Here is a 27,817-nt window from a genome sequence, read left to right as displayed (position 1 = left end):
GAAAGTTCATATGAGTAGTTCAATAGCACAAAATCACAGTTTAAATGTCTTTTAAGATTTTTAGCCCCTTAGCAGCTGTGATTTTTCTATTATTACAGATTGTGTCTATGAGACTACCATGAAGTGAATGTAAGACCTCACTGCCGAGTCAATGCGGCGTGAGTTGTTCTTTAAGAGGTAAAGAGGGAGGACACTTTAGGGCTGATTTGGAAGATTTAAGATTTTAAATAGCACAGACACAGGTGACTCGTCTGCTGTAGATCTGTGGTGTTCAGAGACAATCAGAGCCATCAAATTTAATTAGCCAATTCAGACACGTGCCCATGAATGCAGTCCTCATCGTCACAGAGAGAGAGAGAGAGAGAGAGAGAGAGTGAAAGAAGAAAGAAACCACAGGTGGGAACTTGCAGCATATGTTTCTATAGGAGTCAAAAGAGACAATTTTGATATGTGACAATGTAAAGTTATGGACAGTTATTAACTGTTTTTATCTGTTAATGGGTTAATGATTTCTTCAATTAATTTGATATTTCACATGACTCCATACGTACATACATACTGTATATACATACAGTATATGTCATTTATTCCTCTGAAATTTCAGCATCCATTACTTCAGCCTTCAGTGTCACATGATTTTTCAGAAATTATTCTAATATGATTTGGCGCTCAAGAAACTTTTTTTTATTGTTTATTATTTTAATTTCATTAATAGCTGTGCTGCTTAATAATTTTGCGAAAACTGTGATGCATTTTTTACCGCTTACTTTGATAAAGAGTTAAAAAATATCAGAATTGATTTGAAATAGTACTATTTTGCAATAATATAAATGTCTTCACTTTTATCAACTTAATTTGTCCTGGCTGAATAAAATCACTCATTAAAAAAATTACTGACTTCTTTTGAACTTTTGCAAATAAAAGGTTTAAAATATATAAGTATATATACAGCAGTATTTTTAATAGCTCCTCACACATTTCAGGGACTTTGTAGCAAACATCTAAAGAACTAATCAGAATTTTACAAAGTATCGTCAAACAATTTAATTTGAAGTCATGTAAGGTCAAAATCTAAAGGAGATAATAATAATTGTTGATGATAGTCAGATTACACATAGGAAAAATGAAAATAGCCAATTTGACTAAAATCTACGTGCTTTATTAAAATAAGAGACCTTGAAGTCCCTCTATTTTCTTGCAATAATATGTTGCACATATAGATGAGGCTCCCTAGCATATCGTATCAACACCTGTTACGTTTTAGCTCATGCTTTAAAGGATTCAAACAAAATATCTCTCACAATGCATGTGTGGTCTCTGCTCTTCCACCGTGGAGTAAGTGATGCTCTTAAATTGCTGAGCATCAGCCTTGTTCAAATCTTCCCTTTCACACCACGCTGCTCTATTATTCATTGGCCAGCCTGATGACTGAGCGTCACACTAAACCTGACACACCTCATGTTACATTTGCATGGAGCCAAACTCGTTAGATACTACCTTTAGACCCTTTAAAGGTCAGGCGAGCGGAAATAACCACGCGGGCCAAACAGAGCATGTGACGCTTATTAAAGCAATGTGACATTTCATTCCATGATTGGGGTTGTAGTGTCTTATCGGACTGGTTAACGTTGGACTTAAATGGATGGAGGAGAAAAAAAGGTATGGCTTTGTTTTAAAGGAAGAGACTATTATAGCAAACTGACCTTGTTTTTTCGGGTTTTTGTAAGGTTATGTTCAAACAAACCGCTTTCTTGCATGCACTAAGCGTACACCATGTTTTGAAATGTCAACCGCTTTTACTTACACATGAACTGTTGCCTAATGAGATTTTATCAGTTGATGGGGGAACAATGCAAGGTGCTAATTGCGAGATGAAATTTAATGCTGTCAGTCAAACTTTATGGATGATTGCATTGGCAACAGCCAGTCGACTCACTCTACACATTTTTTATTCAGGCAGCATGGCCGGTCTCATTTATAGCAATCGACGCTTCTCGTTTGTTGGACAGCTGAAGGACACAGATGTCAATGCGACGCTGCAAGACAGATCGTGATTGAGACATTTTAAGACCTTAACGTGAGAACAAATTACATTACAATGTTTTATTCAGAGCTTTCTCTTGTGCTGTCAGAGGGTGCATGGGTTACACTGATGGAGGGGGAAGTCAAATAGTGAATTATTAATTTGGCCCTAATAATAGAAGCAAGGCTGTTCTGGAGAATTAAGCCAATTTTAAGTCTGATCGTATTTCCTTTCTGTGAATTCATCGCTCTGTCTGAGTGTTTCTCTTCTATCTCAGCCTTTGATTTAACAGATTAATTGGTGAATGGATGGTCGTGCTGTTACACAGAAGTACTGATGTGAGGTGACTGGCCTGAGATGGCTTTGATCATGGCTATAATCAAGCCTGAAGTTATGCTTTTCTCTATCTAGATGGTTTGTAATGAATCCACTTCTGTTCCCATTCCATTTCCTTACTACACAGATTTTCCCCTCTGGTTTTATTTCATCTTCTGCTTTCACTTCTCTGGTTGGAACCAAAGATGATCAATAGATGCTTTGGATGGGAGAACACTAGCACATGATTGGCGGAATGAGAACTCGTACATCCTGCTTGCATGTAGCTACAGGTAGCACACATCACGCTGTCATTCTTCTAGATCAGCTCGGAAATGATTAATATCAGCTTCTTCCTACATATCTGAAGGTTGAGATGACAGATCAAGGGATCTTGCACATGACATACGCCGGGAGATGGGAAATAGTCACTCTCTTTGTGGGGGGGGCTTTTAATGGAGACAGATGCTGTAGAGGCAAACTTGGCCATGATAACCAGCCTGACTTTGACCCCTTGGCATGAGCAAGCCTTCTGATTGTATTGTTTGGGTTATGGATTTGATGATTTGAAATTTAAGATGTCCCAATCCTCTTGGTTCCTTAATGAGGAACATTGGTAAATGAAAGTAAATGAAACATTACATGTCATCAGCATTATGGAATGCTTTTGGATACCACAAAAACAAAAATCAAATTTCTGAAATAGAAATGTAATTGGGTGGTGATGTAGACTGATGCTTTTCCTCGTGTTGCTGTGGTGCAGTTTTATATAAAACCATTCTTGGTGTTCCTTGTTTATTATTTTTCATTAACTTGAGGCATAAATTCCATCTTTGCATGTTTGTGTATGTTTTAGGTGTCTAGACCCATCCAAACCAAGAACTGATTATGCCAAGTTCCTGTACAGTACTTGCCTCCCCTATAATATTTCTTCCAGAAACATTAGCTGTTGATGTGGTGCGTTCACACTGCTACATTTGTTCCGTCCCAGGATGCCTGTTTCTTAGGCGGATCGAACAAGGTCACAGCTCACGTACAGCCTCATACATCCTCAAAACATGCCCACACACTGTGACAGAGTTGATTCTAGCATTAAATGCTTTGTATTACTTAGCCACACTGCATGTTAATAAAATAAATGTAAATGATTCATTTGAAAATGGGTTTCTTTCACTTTCCAGACTAGTAGTAACAGAAAAATGCCTTAAAGAGACAATTTAAGAGGAAAACATTTGTTTAAATGACATACCTGAGGCTTCTTGGTTTTGTCTGCGCTCTGTAGTATTTATGATGTGTCTCCAGCAATTACCTGTCTATGGTCCATGCAGTTTTCCACAGGAAGAAACATTTAGATTAGCAATCGTTATACACTCGGTTAAATGTGATTTGTTGTGAATGCTTTGATCAGCCTGAATGGTTCACTGCTCTGTACTTCCTCGACTGAAACTGGGAAGAAGCTTTCTGTGCTGAAACTGCAACATATGCTCTTCCCAATTAAGTGCTGTAATAGAGGGACATTCATTATTACAGTGGAGCCAAATCTCGTTAGTAGGAATGATACATCTTTTTTTCAGCCAAAAAGTTACTTCTTTACTTAAGAAACTTGCTTCTTTCACAACATATTTACTTTAGCAGTTATATATAGTATTTGGTTCATTATCTCGGTAACACTTTACAATAAGGTTCATTAGTTAACAACATTAGTATACATGAACTATGAATGAACAATACTTCTACGGCATATTTTAATATTTAATACGGCCTTAGTTGTGTTTGTTAACATTAGTTAATGAACTGTGAGCTAACACGAATAAACAATGAACAACTGTATTTTCATTAACTAACTTTAACAAAGATGAATAAATAGTGTAATAAATGCATTGTTCATTGTTTGTTCATGTTAGTTAATACATTAACTAATGTTAACAAATGACACCTTATTGTAAAGTGTTACCATTATCTCTTTAGAAAAGAACAAATCTAAATTCCTGAAAGCAAAAATACAATATTTTCACTGAATAGTGAATGACATCAGCAAAATACTTGTCTGCTTGATTGTCGTTCATTCATTGATTCATTGATTCATTCATTGATTAATTAATTAATTCATTCATTCATTCATTCATCAATTCAAAAAACAATAGTAATATTTTTGTGTTGTAATTCCTTTATTTTTACATGGCATTACAACACATTCAGGATAAAGCCCCAAACTTTTCAGAACAGAACGGGAATGAAAAATATAAAAAGTATAAAAAAGTATTTAAAAAAAGAATTATAATGGCATTTATTATACAGAAGATTGATACTACCAGTGTGTGGGAAATGCGCTTTTAGATCTACAAATCACATGCCTCTTTCATTCTACATGAATTCAAATTTGTGTACTCTGCGCAAGTTCTGTGTACTTGATGGTAATTGCTTTATATATTTCATTTTGGAATATTAGTCACAGCATGATAAAAAATAAGATTTTTTTGCATATTGCACTTTTAATTTTTGATTAATTTTGGAACCTTAAGTGAATTCAAACCATTTGGAAAGTAAAGAGGGATATGCAAACTTGGGGGAATATTTTTTCCAACATCTTTGAAAGACTTCATGCCCTTCTTCTGTATCCCTCCCCTCCCTTTTCAGCTGTTTCCCTGACAGAATTATTGATCCATCGCATCCCAAATTGGCTCGCGTTGCCTGAGCCTCAACTCTAGTGTCTGGGCTAAATGACACCGATTGGCTCGCTCAGTTCAAGAGCTTTTCCATTTTCAGGTCTATCAGTGCCTTGGGGGCTTGGGGAGCGACATATCATTTTTCTGGGTTCAGGTTTCTTTGAGTTGCAAGCCCCACACAAAGTCCAGCACAAGTCCTTAAACTTGGCTTAAGAATTGCAGGCTAGTTGAGCCTGCATTTGAGCTGCACACAAAAGGTTTTTTTTATTAGCTAGAGGACAGAATTCTATATCATTAGGATTACTGTGGGATTGGACTTTCTGCAAAGTTTGGATACCCCGGCATCCTTCATTCTCAGAAGGTTAACCGCCTCTGCCAAATGTCTCCCAAATTAAGTCCTGATAGGCATATGTCTGCACCCTGTTATTGTATTTGGCAGTTGTGTATTTCTCATCAGACTGTAATCAGGCCGTAATCAGAATAGAGCTGGTGAGAGAGTAATTTGTCAGGCCGACGTGCAGATTGAAAAGTTGGTTGTGGAGGTGGAATATAATTCCGCCGGAATGATTTCTAGCTTCCAATTGTTATTGTTTTTTTATTCTTGGTTAATTATTACATTGTGCTATGACATGCCCTTCCTGCTTGCAAACTGTCTTCCCTAGGATGTTATTGAACATCTCCATCACTTCAGCAGTTCTTGAGACATGTGGGACAAAACATGTCCCACAACTATTAGCTTTTTAAAAATCAACATTTGCACTTTAAAATTACTTCTGATCACAAGCATGTTCCTTTTCAGGTGTGTCGTACAATATGTTTTCAGCAAGATATTTATTTATAAAAACTTTCAAAAAACAAAAAAAACAAAGTCAGTCTTCATCCTGAAGGTCTTCTTTACTTAATGTGTCTGCGTCGCAAAGTGTCACAGTGGAGCAAGGAGAACGCAGGAATTCACAAAACGAGAGACTTTAATATCCAACAGGGTAACACAGTACACAGGCAGGGAATAACGATCAAAACCGGAACTCAGAATAAGGGACATACAGGGCTTAAATAATAATCAAACTAAACAAGATATCTAAACACAGCTGACACAAATTAACCAATAATTAACTAATAAGAACAGGAACTACCAAATAAGGACATGACAGGAACACAACGGGAACACACATGTGACAGATCGCCTCTCCTCCCAGGTACAGTATGGGAACACAGAGGAGGCCTCCAGGGTGGATCAGGCAGACCCGGCCGGCCATGGCGGTGCAGGGAGAACTTGGCCTCACCCGGCCACTACAGCTGGAAAGCAGCGGCAGCGGGCTTGAGTGAGCCGCGAACGGCGGCAGGCTTGAGTAAGCCGCGGCTGACAGACTTGATTTCATAGCGGCCGGCTGACTTTACTGAGGAGCGGCCAGCGGGCTTGGGATAGCCACAAATGAACTACCAAATAGTACAGGAACACAACGGGAACACACGTGACACACAGGCTTTGGTCAGATTTTTTTTTTTTAAATATGCTTACATTTTTTTTTGTTCCAACCATGATATGTAAGCTATATCAAACAAATTTAATTCTTTGAGATTTTTAGATAAATTCTCTAATTTTTAGTAGATAATTTTAGTGGCTATAAATACCAAAAAATAAAAAATAAAAATGGATACTACATTCAATACATGTGTGATATGCAAAATATGATTATTTCGTCAAGACTTTAAGACTGTCTAACTGACTGTGGTGACAGTTTGATAAATGGAGCTGAAAATCGTATTTAAATCATCCTGTAATTGTATATAAGTATTTGGCACATTATTTTCAGTGGTGACCCATGTTTAGTGATACTACACATTTTATGAGAAAATGGAAAAGGAAGGAGATGCACTTCTGCACATGATTAACAGAGAGTAATTTCTTGATAAATTTACACCGCTGTCCAAACATTTGGCCTCTGAAAGATTTTTTCATGCTTTTGAAGGAAGTCTCTTATACAGTATGTTCACCAAGGCAGCATTTTTTAAAATAAAAAATAGAGTAAAAACAATTATATTGTTACAGTTTAAAATAACTATTTTTAAATATATTTAACATTTATTTTATTCCTGTGATAGCAAAGCTGAATTTTAAGCAGTCATTACTCCAGTCCTCAGTGTCACATGGTCCTTCAGAAAGCATTTTTTTTTTTAAAAAGGCCATAATTATATATGATTAGAATGTTTGACTCTAAAATGCTTTGCCTAATAATTTGTGTTAAATACTTCATGTAAATATGAAGTGGCCCTTTCTGAATCATTTAATGTATGTCTTCAGATCAGTGCTGTTTGACTGTGCATTTTCTTTTCAAAGCATTTTTCTTAAGTGCTGCTAAAAATTTCCTGAGATATATTTCCCGCCTTTGATGTTTGACAAGAGGTTATTAGTCTTACTCATAGTTTGACGACTTTATGGTCCAGATAGTCCATATTTTATGGTTGTCAGTCAATGATTGTCATCTTTTGTATGAAACCCATTTACTGTATGGAACAATTCAGCAAAGCAATATCACACCTGTTCAGGTCCTTGTGAGTTTCCTTTATAGTTTCCTTTGATGCTTTTTCCTTTATAGATAGACCACCCATATATTGTTTTAGACAGCCATCAGTACGCAACAGCATAAGCTGTATGTTTTATCACTATAAGCCATAGCTGAAGCTTAAAAACCTGGTGTGAGGTATTTTATTTTGTTGGGAATTCAGGACCACAAACCACAGTCATAAACACTATCAGCTCCCTGTCAGGCACTCAAGATAACTCAACCATCTCCCCGTGGAAGCCCCTGCTAGTTATCATCACATTACAGTAGTGAGAGAAATACATAATAGCCTTAAGATAATGCTCTCCACAGGGAAGTGCAAGCATACAAAACACATTTTAAGTAGCTGAGAGTTCATTTGCTCAGGTTTGTAGATTTAAGGTAACTCTGGGGAGCTTTTCAGAGATGAGGAATTATTATTGCTGGTTTGGGATCAGAGCTCTGTACCTCTAACAGTCTACATTAAATTTGTATACAATTTAATATTGAATTGATTCACACTTGAGGGGAAACTGTGGTGTGCATGTTCTCAATAATAGGAACACCTTCTGTGTTTTTCTCTGGCTGTCGTTCTCTTCTCGTCTTTCTCCTTAGAGTATTTGGCGGGCTTTTGCATCCTTAGCTGTTTCATGTGCAGTAATGTAATGTAAGTGTAGCAATGCTTGGGAAGTTACTTTGAAATGGCAGCATTTAACTAAATATTTTGCTACAGGACTGTGCATGGACTGTGCATGGATTCATTTATTTACATGAACCATACACTAAAATCACTATGCACATAGCCGATTCACTAAAATCAATCGTAGACATCTCAATGCTTCCCAATGAGAGATAGAGATAATAAAACATGATGTTTTTTTCACTCAATTATTGCTGGGGACTTTAAAATATTACAGAAAATATAGCAACGTAGTTTTTTATGTAACTATTATAACTACTTATGTAACTAAAGCTTGTTACTATAAAAACTGAGCTGCTGTCATGCTACTATACTGAAAGTGAAGTACTTTGGTTAGTTATTCCCCAACACTGCTATATTAGTGCACTTTTGAGTTTGGTGATTTCATATTTACTTGATATAGTCGCCAGAGATATTTTAAGTGCACCTGAATACCTTTGGAATAAAAAACATGCAGCAAAGAGCATGATGTACTGCGTGTTATTGTAGTGAAACACTTGTTTTTGAGTGGCTGTCAGCGGTTGACTTCTGCTCTGTGTTCACTATAATATGTGCACTTCTCTTAGTGTCTAACTGTGCTGAAATGATGCATAGAGTAGACATTCGCCATTCTTAAAGATTACACTTGTAGTTCCACTGCCAAATTTAAAAGTGAAGGGTGTAATATATGCACCATACAGAGTTGCAAAAATAAGCATTGTTTTTTAAACAGGAACACGCCCATCATTTCCCATTGGCCAAACGAACTGGTAGCTCCACCCTAATGTCGTGCCATTGGTTGGGACAGTGTTGCTGTGTCAGTTTGGCCTGGATCCTAAAACAAACAGCAATGTTTTGAAAGCACCACTGAGCTACAGTGTTTACAGTTATCTGGGAAATCAGCCTAGGAATGGAGTACTTGTGTCTCTGCGTATTAAACTGGAATAGAATAAATATTTGGTTTCAAAGATATTACATACTTCACGTTTAATAAAACCTGAAACATAAATTTGGTTAAGCCAACTCCTGAGTCCTGATCTTCAGTTTTTCTCCATTTGAAACTGCTACATTTTCATTGCAGTGCCAGAAACTGCAGTTTTTTTTTCTTTTTTTCTTCATAACCTCTTCAGTGGTTGTTAATGAGATGGCGCCAACTGAACCATTTGGAAATTATAAACAGGGGAATGATCTCAAAAGTGACAGAAGTGACAAAGCGACTGGAATTAATTCATTTGCGAAGAGTTGGTGATGTGAGATGACATGAGTGACAGCGACTGTTGGCCATGTGGAAAAAGTTGAGCAGACTTTATGCAAATGAGCAGCGATCCGCCTCCTGATAGTGTAGTTGAGTGGGAACGCCAAGAGTAAAGTGATGTGACGACCTCTCTATAAATGCACTGTGAGAAATTATAGACTTTTACCCATCATAGGTGACACATATAAGCTTTTATACATTCATTAGGAACAGTGGCAACACATTTCTACCATATAACATTAGGTTTCTGTCACACATTGAACATCTTAATTTTATTAATAATCATAATAATTTAAAGTCGACATGAATTGAAAATATAATGGTACTTTATTTGAAATTTGTTGCATGTTAAAAGGTAGCTGTTACCGTAAATACTAGAATGGCACTAGACTGAATGTGATTTAACTAAAATAGTGCTTAAAAGAATAGTTCACCCAAAAATGAGAATTTGCTGAAAATTTACTCACCCTCTGGCCATCCTGTAGAAAAGGTTCTTCATCGTAACAGATTTGCAGAAATTTAGCAGCACATCTCTCGCTCACCAATGGATCCTCTGCAGTGAATGGGTGCCGTCAGAATGCGAGCCCAAACAGCTGATAAAAACATTACAGTGATTCACATGCACACCATTTACAACTAAAAACAAGCCGAAACAGTTCTAAACAAATATGTTGGTGGATTTCTCTGTGATAGGAAAACAGAGTATGTTTTTTTTTTCACTGGAGGAAGCATTATTATGTATGACTGTATGTATTTTGGCCAGAAGTAATGGTTTAAAGTTAAAATGCCTTAATGATGGATTTGTTTATTACAAACACACAGGAGTCAGGAGTCATGTGCATTACTTGTGGAACTCTCATTTTGACGGTACTCATTCACAGGATGCATTGGTGAGCAAATGATGCAATGTTAAATTTATCCAATTCTGTTCTGATGGAGAAACAAACTCATCTATGTGTTGGATGGCCTGAGCAAATTTTTATATTTGGTTACACTATTCGTTTATTTTTGGCTATTTGATGTAGTTATCCAATAGCCCACAAAGCGTAAGTGACTTTAGAAGTAAAAGCAAAGTAATTTTACAAGAGAAAGAGTGAGTTATTTTGATAAAAACTTACAAAGACAATTGTATTCTATTAGAAATAACATGATTAATCATTCACAGTATGACCAAGAGCATTCATTAATAGAGTAATGATAAGTTTTTGTTTCAAGAAAAAGAAACAATTTTTCTTTGGCTGAAACAGCATGCTGACCTCGCTTATGACACCCCACCAAGCCACTAAGTGCCTACCATTAATACACCAGCACAACTAATCTATCACCAAGCTTGCCTCCTCTAGCATCCATGCTTGCAGGAAATTCTACACGTTCCACTATGCGGCTTTACAGGTCGATATTATTTATCAGTAGTGTGTACTGTACATACTGCCTTTTTATTCATTCTCTTTTCATTTTTGCCAAGACTTTCATGTGTGCATCTGTGCATACAGTTTCAGACAGTTAGGTATCAGTGATTATGGATCTGTCCCTGATAAGACGCCTCTTCCAACTGAAGTATTCGAGAATATAATGATTAACTTTGCTGTTTCTAAATTAAAAAAGCTCTTAAATATTCATGGCTGCCTCAGGCATCTTGTTTGCCAATATACTGTACACTCTCTGCAGTGTACACATCACTTGTAGATAAATTTTGTACGCTGCAGGAAAAAACTGAACTGTTTTTCCCAGATTATGTTTTTCGAGCATACTAAATTCCAGGCATGTCCTCACGATGTCATTGTAATGAATACAGAATGCATTTCTCACAGGATCTGTTCCAGCATGGCCAGAAATCAGGGTTTGTGCGTGTGTGTTTTTTTTATTATTAGTTATTTATTGGCATACAGTGCAGCCAAGCAATTACAAGGGACTGCCCTCCGAAGGTGAAGATATAAAAGGAATATTTAATGCAATTTTGGCTGCAGGGTTATGGTCGGATGAAAGGGAAAAGGGAACATTCATTTTGCTCCAACCCAGGAGTCAATGTAATATACAGAGACATATCCAGAGGAGATGAGTTTGCTTCTGTGGAAAATAATTGCACTGAACTCGCAGGGAATAAAACATCCTTGCAAGGAATCAGATGTGATTTGGTTTCCTTTTCCCAAGCTCTCAAGTACAATACTGTATGTGTTTACTTCATTCATCAAGTAAATGCAGGTGGATCATTATAAAGTCAATGCAGAATGCAGGATTGTGCATGCATATAAACCACAAAACAAGCACTTGACTAAACTATTTATTTATTTATTTTAATATTTATGTATTCAATATATTGCTTTAATACATAATTTTACAGTTCACATTGGCAATGAAAATAACTAAATAAAATGAAATAGTCACTGAAATATTTAAGAATTTTCTTTCGTTTTTAATTTAAATGTTATGTTCTTTCGTGTATTTTCTTATGCCATTCAAGAAGTAGATGAGTTTGTTTCTTCATCAGAAAAAAAGTTTGTGGAAATTTAGCATTACATGACTTGCTGACCAATGGATCCTCTGCAGTGAATGGGTGCCGTCAGAATGAGAGTTCAAACAGCTGATTAAAAACATTGCATTAATGCACAAGTAATCCACAACGACTCAAGTCCATCAAATAATGTCATGTGAAGCAAAAAGCTCCATGTTTGTGATAAATCCATCAAGATATTTTTCAAACCATCACTTCTGGCTAAAATAAGAATCTTCTATCCTTAATGTTTTCTTTAGTGCATATAGTCGTCTCGTCTGTATCAGGAGAGAAATATGCACAGGTCAAGCACCGTTTACAAGCGAAAATATTGTCTAAAACAGTACTGTAATATTCTTGTATTCTTATATATTGTTTTTAAAGAAAATAACACATTTTGGACACAACAACAAAATTTGGAAAACATACTGTACGTATATGAACTAAAATAAGTTAGAGTTCAACTTCAACATAAAACATATTTGTGGTTAGATACTATATACGAGAAATGGTGCACACTTTTTTGGTGCTTTATACTGTAACACACTGATGCGGAAAGTGATGTATGTACAGTAGTCATGAGAACAGAGGGACCCTCAAAATCTGATTACAAGTTGTCACAGGAGACACGTTGAGATGCATGTTATTACCAGGTGTAAACAGCAATGCGTTTCGGCTGACCACTTGCGATCGCCTGAGATGGATGTTAATACCAGCTGTAAACAGGACCACAATCATCCTTCCAGGTCAATACATTTATGACCCATACACATGTCTATGTTCATCTCAGCTCTAACATGCTTTTGATTTAAGCTGCACCGATGGACGTCCCTAAACTGATGTCCTACAGTAAGCCCTCTCTTACTCCCAGCTTGAGCATTCCTCTCCCGCTGTTGTGTTTACACAGGAGACTGAGTGTGCTTCTTTTCTCAGACAGGTCTGTGCAGGAGTCCTGCCTCAGGCTGCCATGTAAGGCCTGATTATCACTGCGCAACATACAGATATGGAGAGCATTCATAGACACACATGGCGGAGGAAGTTTACAGAATGGCATGGTCAGAATGTGCTTAAGATAAGGATGATTGTTATGATGGTAGTTTTATTTTAACGTTATGAAGAACAGGTATCATAAGATATATTTTTAGCAGATGTTTCCTACGAGAATAAGAAAATGTATATATATATATATATATATATATATATATAAATATATATTAATTTGATAGAGTATGTTTAATAATTGATTACTAATAATAACTTAGCCTCAAATCAGCATATTCGTTCTGAAGGATCAATATTATTGTTTTACTGTATTTTTGATCAAATATATGCAGACTTGGTAATCAATGCAGCCTTTTGAAAGACTTCTTTAATTATTCCAAACTTTTGACTGGTAGTTGATGTAATGCTGTACTGTGAATATTTAAAGTGATGGACATTCTTTTAGTGCAAACAAGACTCATTTTCATGGCAGTAATACATGTAGATTGTTCTTTTTTTCACATGTAAAAAGCAGGCAAATATAGTTTTATTTCTAAGTAAAGTTTATACTTTTTCTAATGGCCTTGGCAGCAATTCATCAAATGATGGAGTAGAGCATTATAACTAGGCATATTTCCAAATACATATGTAGGCAAGCACACTTTCAGCATTTTAAAGCGTTAATTGTAACTAGGAGAAGAATCTTTTTTTGTGGCAGTGCTGGCAATGAATGTAGTTGCATGGTGGGCTGTGTTTTACCCCATCTAAACTCTCTTCACAGGAATCAAAGAAATCCCATGAGCCTTTGAAACGGTCTGCATTGCAACCACTCACTGAGGAGATTTTAGTTAATCTAGCCCTCTCACACAAAGCTGTGCAGGCAGACATGCTTTCTGCAACTGCGTGCTATTTGCACTCAAGCATGTTCTCAAACATGTGCGTCTGTGTCCATGTTCTCAATTGTTTCCATTTAGTGCTCAACACAAACCATTATTATAGGCTGCTTTTGCAATGGCATATAACAAATTATGTACAGTAAGATATTGGGTTTGAAAATCTGCACTACAGTGGCCATGTTTATCTCTATCTCTGCTAGTGTAAACATTCCTCTGGGTGCTCCTGGAGGCTGGGTAATACTCTGAAGCACAGCCCTAGTGCTTCAGTAAAAGGCTGTTGAACTGCATGTGGTCCATCCTTGAAGGAGTAGAGACGAGAGGTTAAAAAGACCTGTTGCGCTTGCTATTTACAGGGTCTAAGTCTCTAGCAGTGGATCTTTTTTATGGATACGAGCATGTGGTTTTTCTCTTAGCATAGGACCTAGTCTGGGAATTTGTTTTGGGAGTAAATAACAATAAGTAATGATGCCACTAGTTTTTATCAGTAACATGAGAGTACTTCAGATTTTACTTTTTATCAGCACACTGGTTGAAAAAATACTTTTGTATTGGATTGCACACACAGCTATTTCAACTGTGTGAACCAATGTAGTAATGATTGTAAATGTGTTCTCTTAAAATGTCCTCTTTTTTACATATGCAACTCTGGAAAGTCTGATTCATTCTAGTAAATCAGTTACATTTACATTTAATCATTTAGCAGACGCTTTTATCCAAAGCGACTTACAAATGAGGAGAACAATAGAAGCAATCAGACCAACGAGAGAGCAACAGTATACAAGTGCTGTGATAAGTCTCAGGTAGTCTAGCACAGTACACATAGCTAGTTTTTTTTTTTTTTTTTTTTTTTAAATGATTAAATTAAGTTAAAAATGATTCAGCAAGTTTAGATGTTTTTTCATTTTATTTTTTATTATTATTTTATTTATAATTTTTTTTCTTTCTCTGTTATATTAATTATTGTAACTTCTTTTAGTCGTATTTAGCATAATTTTATGTTTAAGTTTAATGTTGTCATTCTAATTTAGATTTGAAATTGTGAAATGTTTGGATTTGGTATATGAAACATTTCATTCAGTCATGAACCTTTATTGTTTTTGTGGTTGAAAATGTCTCATTAGATTATTGGATTGTTATTTTAAAATAAATAAATAAATGAATATTGGTTATTCTGCTTAGGTAGAATAATTGTAGTTGTGTTTTGGTAATACTGTAGCTTTTTTGTTTGTTTGTAAATTGTTTGTATATTGTTTAAATACTTTTTTATAGTTTTAATTATGTATATAATGTACTGTATAAATACTATATTATGGTGTAATGCTATATACCAATTATTATATTATATTATATTACATCCTAAAAGTGCTGAATTTAAAAAAAATACAATTTTAGTAGGTTTGAAAATGTTCATTTTGACAGATAATTCTAAATCTCTGGACTTAGACAATGGTAATGCAAAACCCCTGCCCAAATAAACAAGACTTATCATTGCCTTGGACAATGTTTGGGATTGGGAATGAAACACACTTCTATGATTGAAGATATTTTGAAGACGTGCAATCCCAAATCCCTCTGTCGTGCAGCAGTTCTTGCTTTTCAAAGACAAATGAAAGGCTGGCCAAACGCACAGACAGAGGATGTGCTGCTGCCCCGGGGAAGTGGATCTTGTCAGAGTCTGTGATAGATTTTTTGGCCTGCCTCAGATTAAGGTATTACTTACAGCGGGGTGGGTCGATACCGACGCACTGTCGATGACTGGATAAAGGAACACAATTTTCTGTTCTACCAGTCTTATATGATCACTTTTCATGTGCCTGGGTGTGTAGCACGTACAGTATCTCACCCTCACCTTATCAGCCACTCAAATTCGTAATGTCATGTTGTTGTTCATGCAGAGGTAAAGGTGTAAATTAGCCCATCATGCTGATGAAACAATCTAACCCTACAGAGGACCCCGTGTCTGAAATCGAGTGCTGATGTAACAGATTTTATTCTGACTGGCATTTTCATCTAGAGAGTAATAAGGTCACCAAATTGCTTTGGCTTCACAGAAAACCTGTTTACCTCTAGCATTGTATACAAACATCTCTCAGGTGATCCGGCTTCGAGGCACAATTGAGGTGTTTCAACTGAGAACAGATGGAGCAGAGAATTACAGCTTCCTGATACCCAACCAACCAGAACGTTTGACCAAACACAGTCAGTAAACACTACTAGAAATGTCAGGAACAGGTAATAAACACTACTAGAAGAGCGGATAAGGACAGTGTTATTAGAGATGGAAGAAAAGAGGAAAACAGGAGACCAGAAAGCAGACAGACGAGATGGAGAACCATAAAGTAGTATCAGTCCAGGTATAGTGAATACATTTCAGTGGTGGACTGTAACTATGTATTGTTACTTCATAACTGTATTTAAGTACAGTTTTCCAGTATCTTTTACTTTTTAATTTTACTTCACGACATTCCAAGTCATAATATTGTACTTTTTACTCCACTACATTTTATGTATCGTTCCTCGTTATTTTGAACTGGAGAAATTGTCATGCACTATGAGATGTGATAGCTGTGTCCGATTTGTGAACAAGCTGATTTTTTTCAATGAACCTGCTTTTCTCGAGTCAACAACTCACTGATTCAAATAATGCGGTAAAAGCGAGTCTCTAATTAACAATTCACTGAATTTACTGAATTCTGATTCAAAATAAGCCAAGAATGGGAGATCATCAGAGCTTATATGCACGGGCAACCGATGGCTCTAAAAGTTACTAATGCCGAATTTTAGCATTTATTATTGTAAATGAAAATCATATTTAGGTCATGAGTGCCCTTACAAAAAAGAAGTTTATTCAAGTGTGCTATTAGTATACTTCTTTTAAACTTAAAAAAATAGGAAAGTATACTCATGACAACTCTCAGAGGGATTGGCATGGTAATGTACATGACAATGTTAATGTATTTGGTATTGGCGGAATAGATCTGCTACGCTGCTACTGCTGCGGCAGAGCAAGTACCGAGACTTGCTACTGCTAATACATCCACAACATGCTGCTGTGAGCATGTAAGAAATACTGCTGCTGCACATATAACACATACGAATAACCCCATATAGCATACATGAATCACCTCGTAGCAGATCTACACAGGTGGAGCTGGGGAAGGTGGAGGGTTTCTGAAGTGCGCTGCCAAACTGCTACAGCAGACAAAAGCCAGATATTTGAATATTAAGCAATGAGCTCATTGGCTACCAATACAGGAGAAAACCAATCAGCTGTGCCGTGTGATAATGATGTCATTAGGTCAGATTGAGTTGGACCTATCAGACTGCACCATCTAGAGTTTCATGGCAGAACTGTCCATCGTTTGTGAACTAAAGCTGCTGTAAATGCACTGTTTAAACCCACTGTATAAAATGCTTAAACTTAGACATGTCCATATTTGTATATTACCATCTGAATGGGGCAGGTTTTATTTAAAAACTAAACATGACGTTAAAATAACACAAATTAATGTTTTGCTTCTACCCTGCTGCCGTACCACTTTTAAATTATGTAAAAATAGTATGTTTGCTTAACGTTTTTCTTAAAACACATTTTGCCTAATGCAACCTGTTTTATATTCTATATTTCTATTTGGCAACACATGCTTTTTTTTTTTGCCATGTCTATATACCATATGATATATTTTGTTATGTTTATTTGTTTGCACACTTGAATTATCAGTAATTATCAGTGGTAATCAGTGTATAACGTATTTGTTATCAGGATAGAGTATATAAAATTGTAAAATAAATAAACATTCATCAGTCGGTACTTATTACTTTTAATACTTAAGTACATTAAAAAATCAAGTACTTTTGTACTTTTACCCAGATAAAATCGAAAAGGAGTACTTAATACTTTTATTGGAGTATTTAGTTTTATTGTTTATTACTTTTACTCAAGAACTTGATTTGTGTACTTTGTCCACCTCTGATACATTTAGTAAATTCACAAAATTTACACTGAACAAATGACCATTATAAACAAATTGTACAGTGGGGTCCACTAGTGAAAATGCTTCTATTTTGCAAGTTTTTTTTTCTTTCTGGATAAACTATAGTAATCAGTGTACCAATGAAACGTCAATTTAAAAAACCTACATTAATGCTAGAATGTCTTAGTATTTGGTTTTCCTCTCTTATGATTTAACAACAGCAACCTTCAAGCTGTATGAACTTCACAAACTTGTGTCAGATCTCCTGATCATGTTCTCCAGCATGAAAATTGAAATAAACACTGGAGCCTCAGTGGAAACAAGAACCTTTGACCATCTGTACAATGTTACAAATGTACTTCTTTGATTAGTAATCTAGAAACAGAAACTTATTCATTTGACATTTTTATGTAAAACAATTTACATAAACATTGTAAAATGAATAATTATATAAAATTCTTCAAAATTAATTTGTATTTTCATATTTTTTTAATATTTTCAAAAGAATTGTTTAATATTTGTAATTATTCATCTTGCATTTTTTTTTTTTTTTGTTAGAAGTTGTTTATATAATTTATTTAATGGTCTTTTGCATTTCTTTTTTTTACATTTTTTTTTAGTGGCATTTGGTGATATTTCACACTTAGCCTTCAACTGAACTGAAAAAAGGTCCAAAAATTATGGGTAGAATGTCAGAGGATGATATGCAGAGGTAAAATAAGGAGAAGGAAGTTGCTCGGGGACGAATCCCTCTCCATCACTTTTAATCATAAGAGATCAGTAAATAATCTGTTAGAGAGCAGTCTCTCATGCTTCACTGATCTCCTCTGACTGTCGGATTGAGATACTGAGAGATAACTATGGCTTCCCGTCTATAATTGTACCCATGCCAGTAATTCCAGTTCCAATTGGCATATTGATCAAGGTTCTGCATGCGTTCACTGCTGACATTTCTGTTGGTTAAAGGCCGTGTGAGGTAATCACGGATCTCCCTCGAACTCTGAAAAAGAACGGTTGACATTTAACCATCATTCTTCAGAAATCGTCATTCACAGCACATGCCTTACATCAAAATACCCAACACACACACACACACACACACACACACACACAGTGCTCTTACTACACACACTCTCCTCACACTTAACTACCACGCCAGGGGGGACGGCACCAAACATGCCAGTCTGTTTTCCTGATAAAAGTGTGTTTTTCCAAAGAAGACCATGAAAACAAAAGCAGTCACTGCGGTTTTTCAATCCGTTATCTCCACAGGCGTAGATCACTTTGGAATATTAAGTATTGCTGTGTGTTTATGGCATCATCGGACTGGCAAAGAATTCTTTAAATACGAAGAGGAGTGTTTTTACACACAAAACTGTGTTTGATGTACAGTACGTTTGAAGTCATGCATATAACTCCAGATGTTCGTTTGAATCTCAGGTCTGTCATCAAAGGCTTCACGCTGTGTGTGTGTGTGTGTGAGCACATGCCGCTGTGCATTTGTACATTCACTCTGTGTGTGCGAAAAAAAGGACCACTTAAAAATGGAAATCTATTTCTCTTCACCTGTCCTCTGACATCTTTACATTTGAACCACATTACAGTTTCACTTCTGAAATCAACTATAGGTGTGTGTGTGTGTATGTGCAAACAGTTGGCTCTAACCTCGTTTGCCGTCGCGTGCCCCTCACGCTTCCCTCCACATCCTCCCCAGTCACCATGACAACAGCCCGCTCATCAGCTGCTGTTTGCGGATCAGCCAAAATTAAGACAATTCCCAAATTCCACAACTTAATGGAATTACACCTATGCGTGTCACTAGTTTTGTACAAAATGTGTTTGCTATCCTTCATCTGAGCTTGTGTGTTTGTTTCAGGTCATAGCACAACCCTAATAGGATAAAAGCACAGAGCTGAACGCAGGAGCGCAGGAGTGCAGGAGTGCAGGGGCCCGAATCAGAGCCCAGCGCCAATTAGATTTCTCTTTGACTTCATCTTTTGTTGCTTGATTCCCTCTCTGCTATTGATATCTGACTCAGATGAATGAACAAGAAGCCTGTATTTAACATCAAACTCTCTTTGAGGTTTTATTTATTGCATTGAATGCTCTTGTTTTTCAGTCTTTAATTACAAAGCCTGTGATTAAACACTAATCAGTCTATTTTTTTATGTAACATATGATATGGCCTTTAAAGATGAAACAGACTGCACCACCTAAAGCTAATAGCAGTCAAGCTTTACTGATTTACACACAATTTAAATTTGTATTCCTATTTTTTTGTTGTTGTCTTTGGAACAGTAGTGCTTTCAGCTGCTGTTACCTTTACCTGTCAGTCCTCTGTCGTGTCTGTCATGTGTTCCCGCCTCTTGTTTCCATATTTGGTCACGTTCCTGTCCTTGTTAAGTGTGGTTATTAGTTAAGTGTTGTCCAGCCGTCTTTTAGTAATTATCAGCTATTGTCATGTGTATTTAGTTCCTGCCTGTTTAGTTAGTTTTCGTCTGGTCTACTCGTTATTCCCCGGTGTTCCTGTCTGTCTCAGCCTTGCCTTGTCTTGCCCTGTCCTGATGTCACCATTAAAGACTATTATTTTGAAGTATCTCCTTGTCTGCGTGTTCCTCGTTTCCTCCCTGCTGTGTGCACCTTGACATTACCACATTGAATTCTGATAAATGGTGTTTCTTGATCTGGCATAATAAAAATAACACAATTCTTCTACAGTCAATATAGTTTTTCACTTAAATGTAGACAATATTATCCTTGCCATTTTATGTGGAAGTGATGTGCAGGTGTGTGTAGAACAGCTTTGAATGTGGCTCATCTCAGTCGGAACTGAAACTGTTTATTTAAACACTGATATCTCTTTTCGCAATGCTGGTTTTAAACACAGAGATACTGTATCTCTCATTGTTTATCTGCTGAACATGTATTCAACTTTGATATGTGACCCTGGACCACAAAATCAGTCACAAGTAGCACGGGTATATTTGTAGCAACAGCCAACAACACATTGTATGGGTCAAAATTATCGATTTTCCTTTTATGCCAAAAATCATTAGGATTTTAAGTAAAGATCATGTTTCATGAAGATATTTTGTAAATTTCTTACCGTAAACATGTCAAAACTTAAATTTTGATTAGTAATATGCATTGCTAAGAACTTCGTTTGTACAACTTTAAAGGCAATTTTCTCAATATTTAGATTTTTTTTTGCACCTTCAGATTCCAGATTTTCAAATATTGTCCAATCCTAACAAACCATACATCAATGGAAAGCATATTTATTCAGCTTTCAGATGATGCATAAATCTCAATTTCTAAAAAAAAAAAGATCCTTATGACTGGTTTTGTGGTCCAGGGTCACATATAGAAGTTATTTAAGCAATATTACACAAACAGAAGCACTGTTGTACAAAATTGGGTGCTGAATTAAGCAGTTGTTATCGATTAACTTATGTTTGAGCCAATTTTTGCCGGTTTGTACTTTTTTTCTTTTAAAGTTATCCCATATACACAAGCAGTTAAAAGTTTTCAATAACTTTTTTTATGTGTTCATCATTGACTTTAATAATAAGAACATTTTCTTGAGCACCAAATCAGCATAATAGACTGATTGCACTAATGGACTAAAGATTGCTGAAAATGTATCTTTGCCATCACAGGAATAAATTACATATTAAAATAGAAATCAGTTCTTTTAAATAATAATATTTCATGCAGCTTTGGTGACCATAGAAGCTTCTTTCAAAAACACTTTAAAAACAGAAATCTTTTAGTAATGTATAATTTTTTTAAACAAATCAGGTTCCCTGTGACAGCTTCGTTCCCTCAGTTTTAAACACAGTGTGTATATATGTATTCTTGGTCTCCCTATTTTAAAGTAATTATCCCTTCGTTTCCGCTGTAGGAGAACTGAGATTGAATCCAATAGCTAATTACCTCTGACTCTTTGGTATGTGTGTGTGTGTGTGTGTGTGCGCGTGCGTGCAACAGTGGTCATATCCATTTGTTCTTTTCTCTGTTTTAAATATTCAAGCCCATATATGGTATTTTAACAACAATATGATTATACCGTGTGATTATGTGATCAGGTTGTCGTTCCCTAATCTTGCATCTCACCTACTTTTCACTCTCATCTTTGTCTTCCCCCTCGCATCCCACTGCCTTATCAAGATGAAGAAGAGTTACTGAAAGAGAGACAGATGTTCTCGGGTTCAAAATCAGCTCTTTCCCTTTAAAGTTTATGACTATATTTAGTAATGTAGGCCTGTTCTGCTGAATGATGCTGTATGATTGTCAGCCTTCCTTTTAGAGCAGCAGTCAGCAGCCTTTTTGACTTATTTCTGAAATTAGATTGCCACTTCGTAAGGTCCCCCCACCCCCCAGGAGTTAGATGTGTTTGTGTGTATTTGTGTGCAACTTCTGGTCAAGAATATCATTTTTATCTGAAGAGATGAGACGTTCAGCCGTCCTTGGCCATGAGCCAGTTACATTCTATTCTCTGCCTCTATCAATGAGATTAACTGTGCGTTTGTGTGAGGCATTCTGGGAAATCTCTGCAACAACTTCCTCTTGCAGAATCAAAGTAAAGAAACACCTCACCCATCTTTCATCTTTCTCGATGTAAACATTTTTTCCTGCTGTTCATGTGCCTGCTAGCTCAGAGACTGTCACATAGGGATGTGCTTTTAACTGGAGAGTAATAGCTATTTTGAAAATGTTTGATCTAGTAGTTGTCAGTACAGGCAGAGCTTGTGCTTTTGCATATAAACTAGTTTTAGCATGCATTGTATTCAGATTTAATGGAATAAGACGGCAGTTAATATTTATCTACAGGTTTATAGTAAGGTCATTTTTATATATATCTGTTATAAATGTAGGCTCTTAAAATGTTGCTCTAGACTAGTGTTTCCAAACCTTTTTTTTGTTTTGTGTATCCCAATAAGCCTTTCGGTAAGGCTCTGATACTCTTTCATCAACATATGAAAACATCTGAGATGTATTCTTTTGTTTCTTATACACAAAAAAATGTAGCATCATTAATATTATTAAAATGGTTCTTATTACAATGATTCATATTTGAACTAAGAATTCACCGAGTAGCTTTTTCTCCCACTGATGAGCTTGTTTGAACTTTTGACGGTTCTGGGGAAACTTTCTATGAGAAAGGCTGTATTTATTTATAAGTCCAAACCATGTGGGACAAAAGTAATTTCAGTAATGTTCCATAGAACAAGTATGAAATATAATCGATGAGTGAATACAGAGTATGAAATACCACCTACGAGTCTTTTACACAGATTTAATGAGAATTTTCAAATTGCAATAGGCAACCAAGACTAAAAAAATTCAAGAATGCAAAATCAAAATCTTGCCCGGATTTCCCCCCACATTTTCTAATATAAAATGTACTTTTGCAAACATTTTCAGTGAAACAATAAGGAGCATTACCACAAGTTCCCTATAACATATGTGAGGAAAACAACAACAAGAAGATGTTAGAACAAATTAATGAATGTTTGTTTATTTATTTATTTCCAGAAAATGATCTGGTGCTTTCAACATCCACATATTTGGATGCAGCATGATTCACAAGATATATCTTATACTGTATTTGGAAATGGATTTCTTTGAATCCTTCCAAGCTTTAAAAAAGAAACTACGATTTAATACTTGTCTCATTTAATAGATCAACATCGCCCTCTAGTGCAGATATAAAGCAACAGTGGTCTTCATTTATTTAGGAAGCACTCTGACATAATACATAGAGAGCAGTTACTGTAAAGTTTCACTGCAAACATTTGACATAAATGTGAAATAAATAAACATAAATTGATTATTTTGCTCTTTTTCCTCAGAATATGCACGGCCTGCACGATGGAGTCCAACAGCACCGAGTTGGGCCTGTACTCACCATCCGACACCCTGGGAATGGGAATCTACTTGGCATCCACTCCGTGGCCACTGCTCCAGAACACAAGCCTCATCAACCTCAGTGCTGTTTTCAAGCTTAATGGGAGTAATGTCGAGGTTGAAGGGCAAACCTATGATCCTCTGGGCGGCCACTCGCTCTGGCAAGTCATTCTCATCGTTGTCTTTACAGGACTGCTTTCCCTTATTACTATTATCGGAAACATCTTGGTCATGGTGTCGTTTAAGGTCAACCGCCAGCTCAAAACGGTTAACAATTACTTCCTACTCAGTTTAGCCGTGGCAGATCTCATCATTGGGGTCATCTCTATGAACCTGTACACTGCTTACATTGTCATGGGCCAGTGGGCAATGGGAAACTGGGCGTGCGACCTCTGGCTAGCAATAGACTACGTAGCCAGCAATGCATCCGTCATGAATCTGCTGGTCATTAGCTTTGACCGGTATTTCTCCATTACAAGGCCTCTCACGTACCGTGCCAAACGTACCACCAGGCGGGCAGGAATGATGATTGGCCTGGCATGGTTTGTGTCGCTCATACTTTGGGCTCCTGCCATTTTGTTCTGGCAGTATTTTGTAGGAGAAAGAACCGTTCCACCGGATAAATGCTACATTCAGTTTCTCTCCGAGCCCATTATTACATTTTGCACCGCGATGGCGGCTTTCTACCTGCCGGTGACGATAATGAGCGTTCTGTACTGGCGAATATACAAAGAGACAGAGAACCGTTCTCGGGAACTTGCAGGATTACAAGGCTCGGTTGGAAGGTTCGGAGGTGTTGAGCGACCACGCTTCCACCTCCACGCCACTGGGGGGAGCTCTAGAAGCTGCAGCAGCTTCGAACTGGGCCAACCTGGCCACAAACAAAGCTCAGTTCATGGCCTGAGTGGGCGATTCCACTGCTGGGGGTGGAAGTTGGGTGGCAGGGATAAAGGTGGGCCGCACCGGGAGGCGGATCAGAGCAGCAGCGACAGCTGGAACAACAATGAAGCTGGACTATCAGCTGACCACTCGGGCTCATCTGACGACGACGAGAGTGCGCCATCCACCACACGGGCGATCTTCTCCATTGTTCTCAGTATGCCTGGCGTGAGGGCAGCTGTAAACTCCCAGGTCACTTCTTGTGAGGATTTGGACACTGATGAAGATCCATTACGGTCCCCTGTGGAGAACGACGGCAGAGATGGCAGCATGTCCCGCTCTGTCACCAATGGGAACAAGCGGTTTGTCGGAAGCATGAGTAAAGTTCAGTCAATGTCCGCCATACAACCGTCAACGGATCCAAACATTGATGGCACCAACACCACCGTCAAATCTCCCTCAGCGCCCATAACTTTCAAAGAGGCAGCTCTAGCAAAACGTTTTGCAGCTTGCGCAAGGACGCAAATCACCAAGCGGAAGCGCATGTCGCTAATAAAAGAAAAGAAAGCGGCGCAAACTCTAAGCGCCATCCTTTTCGCTTTCATTATTACGTGGACGCCATATAACATCATGGTGCTAGTAAACACTTTCTGCAACGGCTGCATACCTGAGAACCTCTGGGCGCTAGGCTATTGGCTTTGCTACGTTAACAGTACAGTAAATCCTATGTGCTACGCCCTTTGCAACAAGACTTTTCGTACCACTTTCAAGATGATCCTGCTTTGTCGCTGGGATCAGAAAAAAAGCAAGCCAAGCTTTCCGCAAAGACAGGCTGTGAGGTTTCACAGGAGCATACCCACAGACTCTACATAGGAACCTGGTTGCGAAGCTAATTTGCTAATGCTAAAATGTACGTTTCAAGGGGTGATTCCTCAAGTATCTGTACTATATAATGAAGCTTTAATGTGTGAGTCTCAATGTGGACGTGTAGTTCAGTCACTTATGATTCCGGGTCACTAGATTGTAACATTTTAAGACACTGTGGTTTAGTGTACAAAGAGCTTCGGTGATACTGAAGCACAACTGAGCAAGTGCAATTGCCATCAGTACTTCCTGTGGACTTTTATATGCCTTTTACTAAATCAGCAGTGCCAACTTTCAGGAGTTCAGCAGCGACATATAAAAAGTACATTTGAAAGGAGACCGTATTTTGAACCTCAGAGAGCTGATCGGATGTGATGCTCTCAATTACTTGTTAGAATTTTTTTGGGGTTTAATATTAAATATCTCATTTTTGTCAGTAAACAGAAACTAAAATATGATTTTTAAATAAGGTGATGTATATCAAAGTATTTACGGTGAAGATATTTCTTTTTCTAAGTGGAATTTGCTGATTTCTGTGAAAGCGTGCCACAGAGGTTCAGTATCTTTGCTGTCTCGGTAAGTGTAAGTGTTCTTCTGCAACATGTGAGCCACAGTTGAACAGTTTGTAGGTTTTTCTCTCCTGTTGAGAATTTTGGTTATTCATAAACAGCACTTCCGTAAGCTGCTCTTGTATAAAGCGTGGTTGTTTACATTTGTTTTGCTAAAAGTATTTTAATAGCTATTATGTAGGTTTTCAGTGCACATTGAATATGTTTGTATATGTTTGGAATGCCTTATGTTTGGACTTTGAGATTGTGCACTGAATATACTGGGCTAGCTGTGAAATCATTTATGAAACCTAAAGAATGTTTTTAACTGTTTAATGGACATTCAGATTTTGACATTAGTGCGTTGGAATGTAATTCCATTTACAGCCAAACTGTTTGCTGTCACCACCACATTTGGGAATGCCAGGCTTTAACACAACAAGCCAATTTAGTTTCCTAAAGTAGCTGCAGATTTGCTTCATAAAAAGCACACAAAATACAGACCTATCAATCAAACATGCATCTTTCTTCAACTATGGGCTCCTTTGGCACTGTGGAGAAATTAAAATAATTTAAAACACACTTTTTACACACATTTAATTTGCCTACTAACAATGTCCAACAGTGGTCATATTTCTAAAACATTGTGTATATGTGTGATTTCCATAACATCTTAAATGATGTATTTAATAACAATAATAAAGTTTATTAACAGTCTGTGATGGAAATTGCATTTTAAACATTTATGGGATAAATGGCCTACTCCTTTTTCATGCTAAAGCTAATTTCATAGCATTTTATGGATCCTAAAAACACAATTAAATGCCATTCCTTACAAAAATTAAAGCTTGATTGGAAATTACACAAATTTTACACTTGCCATTCAGTTCCAACGCTAGTGTTTTGAAGAAATATGAATAATTGCCTGATTTGTAACTTAGCCACCATTTGTATTAGAGTAAAGAAACAGAAACTTTTTGATATGTTTTATGTTTTACATTGCAAACAAAGGCTGTATGTTTTGTAAGGCCTTGTAAGATCAAAGTTAAAATTGAGCTTCTGTGCGGTGTGTTGTTTGTGGCTGTGCTCTCGTTTTGTTCCAAATTGGCTGTGTACAAGTTAAAGTTAAAGTTACTGTCAGATTTGTGATAACTGTTGAATGTTACAAAAATACAGCCTAGTGCAAAATGCATTTTTATCCTCAGATTGTTTCTCAAAATAAATGTAACATTTTAAAATGAACCGGTGCTCTTTTTAAATACACAACATGTTTGTGGAAACTTGCTTGTTGGTTTGTTTTGTTAAGTCATAAAGCCCTAACACTGTATATGTATGAAAGAAGATGCATCAATTGCTATTGGCGGCGTGTAATAGGAAGAGAAGCCATGTGATGACAGTATTCATGTGATCGAGGAAGAGGAGCAGCCCAGCGAATTTCACAAACAGTTACTTGTTCCCTCAATTTCCTAGAGACTCCATCCAGGCAAGTAGTCATTTTATTTCCGTACTTCTCTCCTTATGCTTTTCTGTCTTATTAGACAGGTCTCCTGTTCATTCTTGATCCAGGTCAGATCAATTTGGATTAGCAGTGACCTTCTAATCATACAGCAGTAAATCAGAGCTCTTACAAAGTGATGAGAGGAATAGAGATGTATCTGTATGTGACAAGACATCAGTAGTTTCATGCCTTAATGAAAACATTTCATTTGTAATGAAGGTCATGTTGAACAGGAATATTTTTTAGATGTTTTGAAATTTTTTGCTCTTCTATAGACTATAGACTGTATGGTCTC

The 27,817-nt window shown here is 36.9% G+C and overlaps 1 protein-coding gene across 5 annotated transcripts in view; it reads left to right on the top strand.

Moving 5' to 3' along the window:
* The window catches only part of chrm3a (cholinergic receptor, muscarinic 3a), a 94,417-nt gene extending 67,150 nt beyond the window's left edge, over nucleotides 1-27,267 (top strand). For all 5 annotated transcript variants that reach the window (XM_058748946.1, XM_058748945.1, XM_058748943.1 and 2 more), the window contains exon 3: nucleotides 23,679-27,267. In XM_058748946.1, the coding sequence (XP_058604929.1) occupies nucleotides 23,698-25,485 (1,788 nt within the window). In that variant the 5' untranslated portion in view covers nucleotides 23,679-23,697 and the 3' untranslated portion in view covers nucleotides 25,486-27,267. The remainder of the gene's footprint in view (nucleotides 1-23,678) is intronic.
* Nucleotides 27,268-27,817: the final 550 nt, after the last annotated feature.

Source organism: Onychostoma macrolepis, chromosome 17 (assembly GCF_012432095.1).
Source record: "Onychostoma macrolepis isolate SWU-2019 chromosome 17, ASM1243209v1, whole genome shotgun sequence".
In the NCBI taxonomy this organism is placed as follows: Eukaryota; Metazoa; Chordata; class Actinopteri; order Cypriniformes; family Cyprinidae; genus Onychostoma; species Onychostoma macrolepis.
This window is presented reverse-complemented; position numbering and strand designations above follow the sequence as displayed.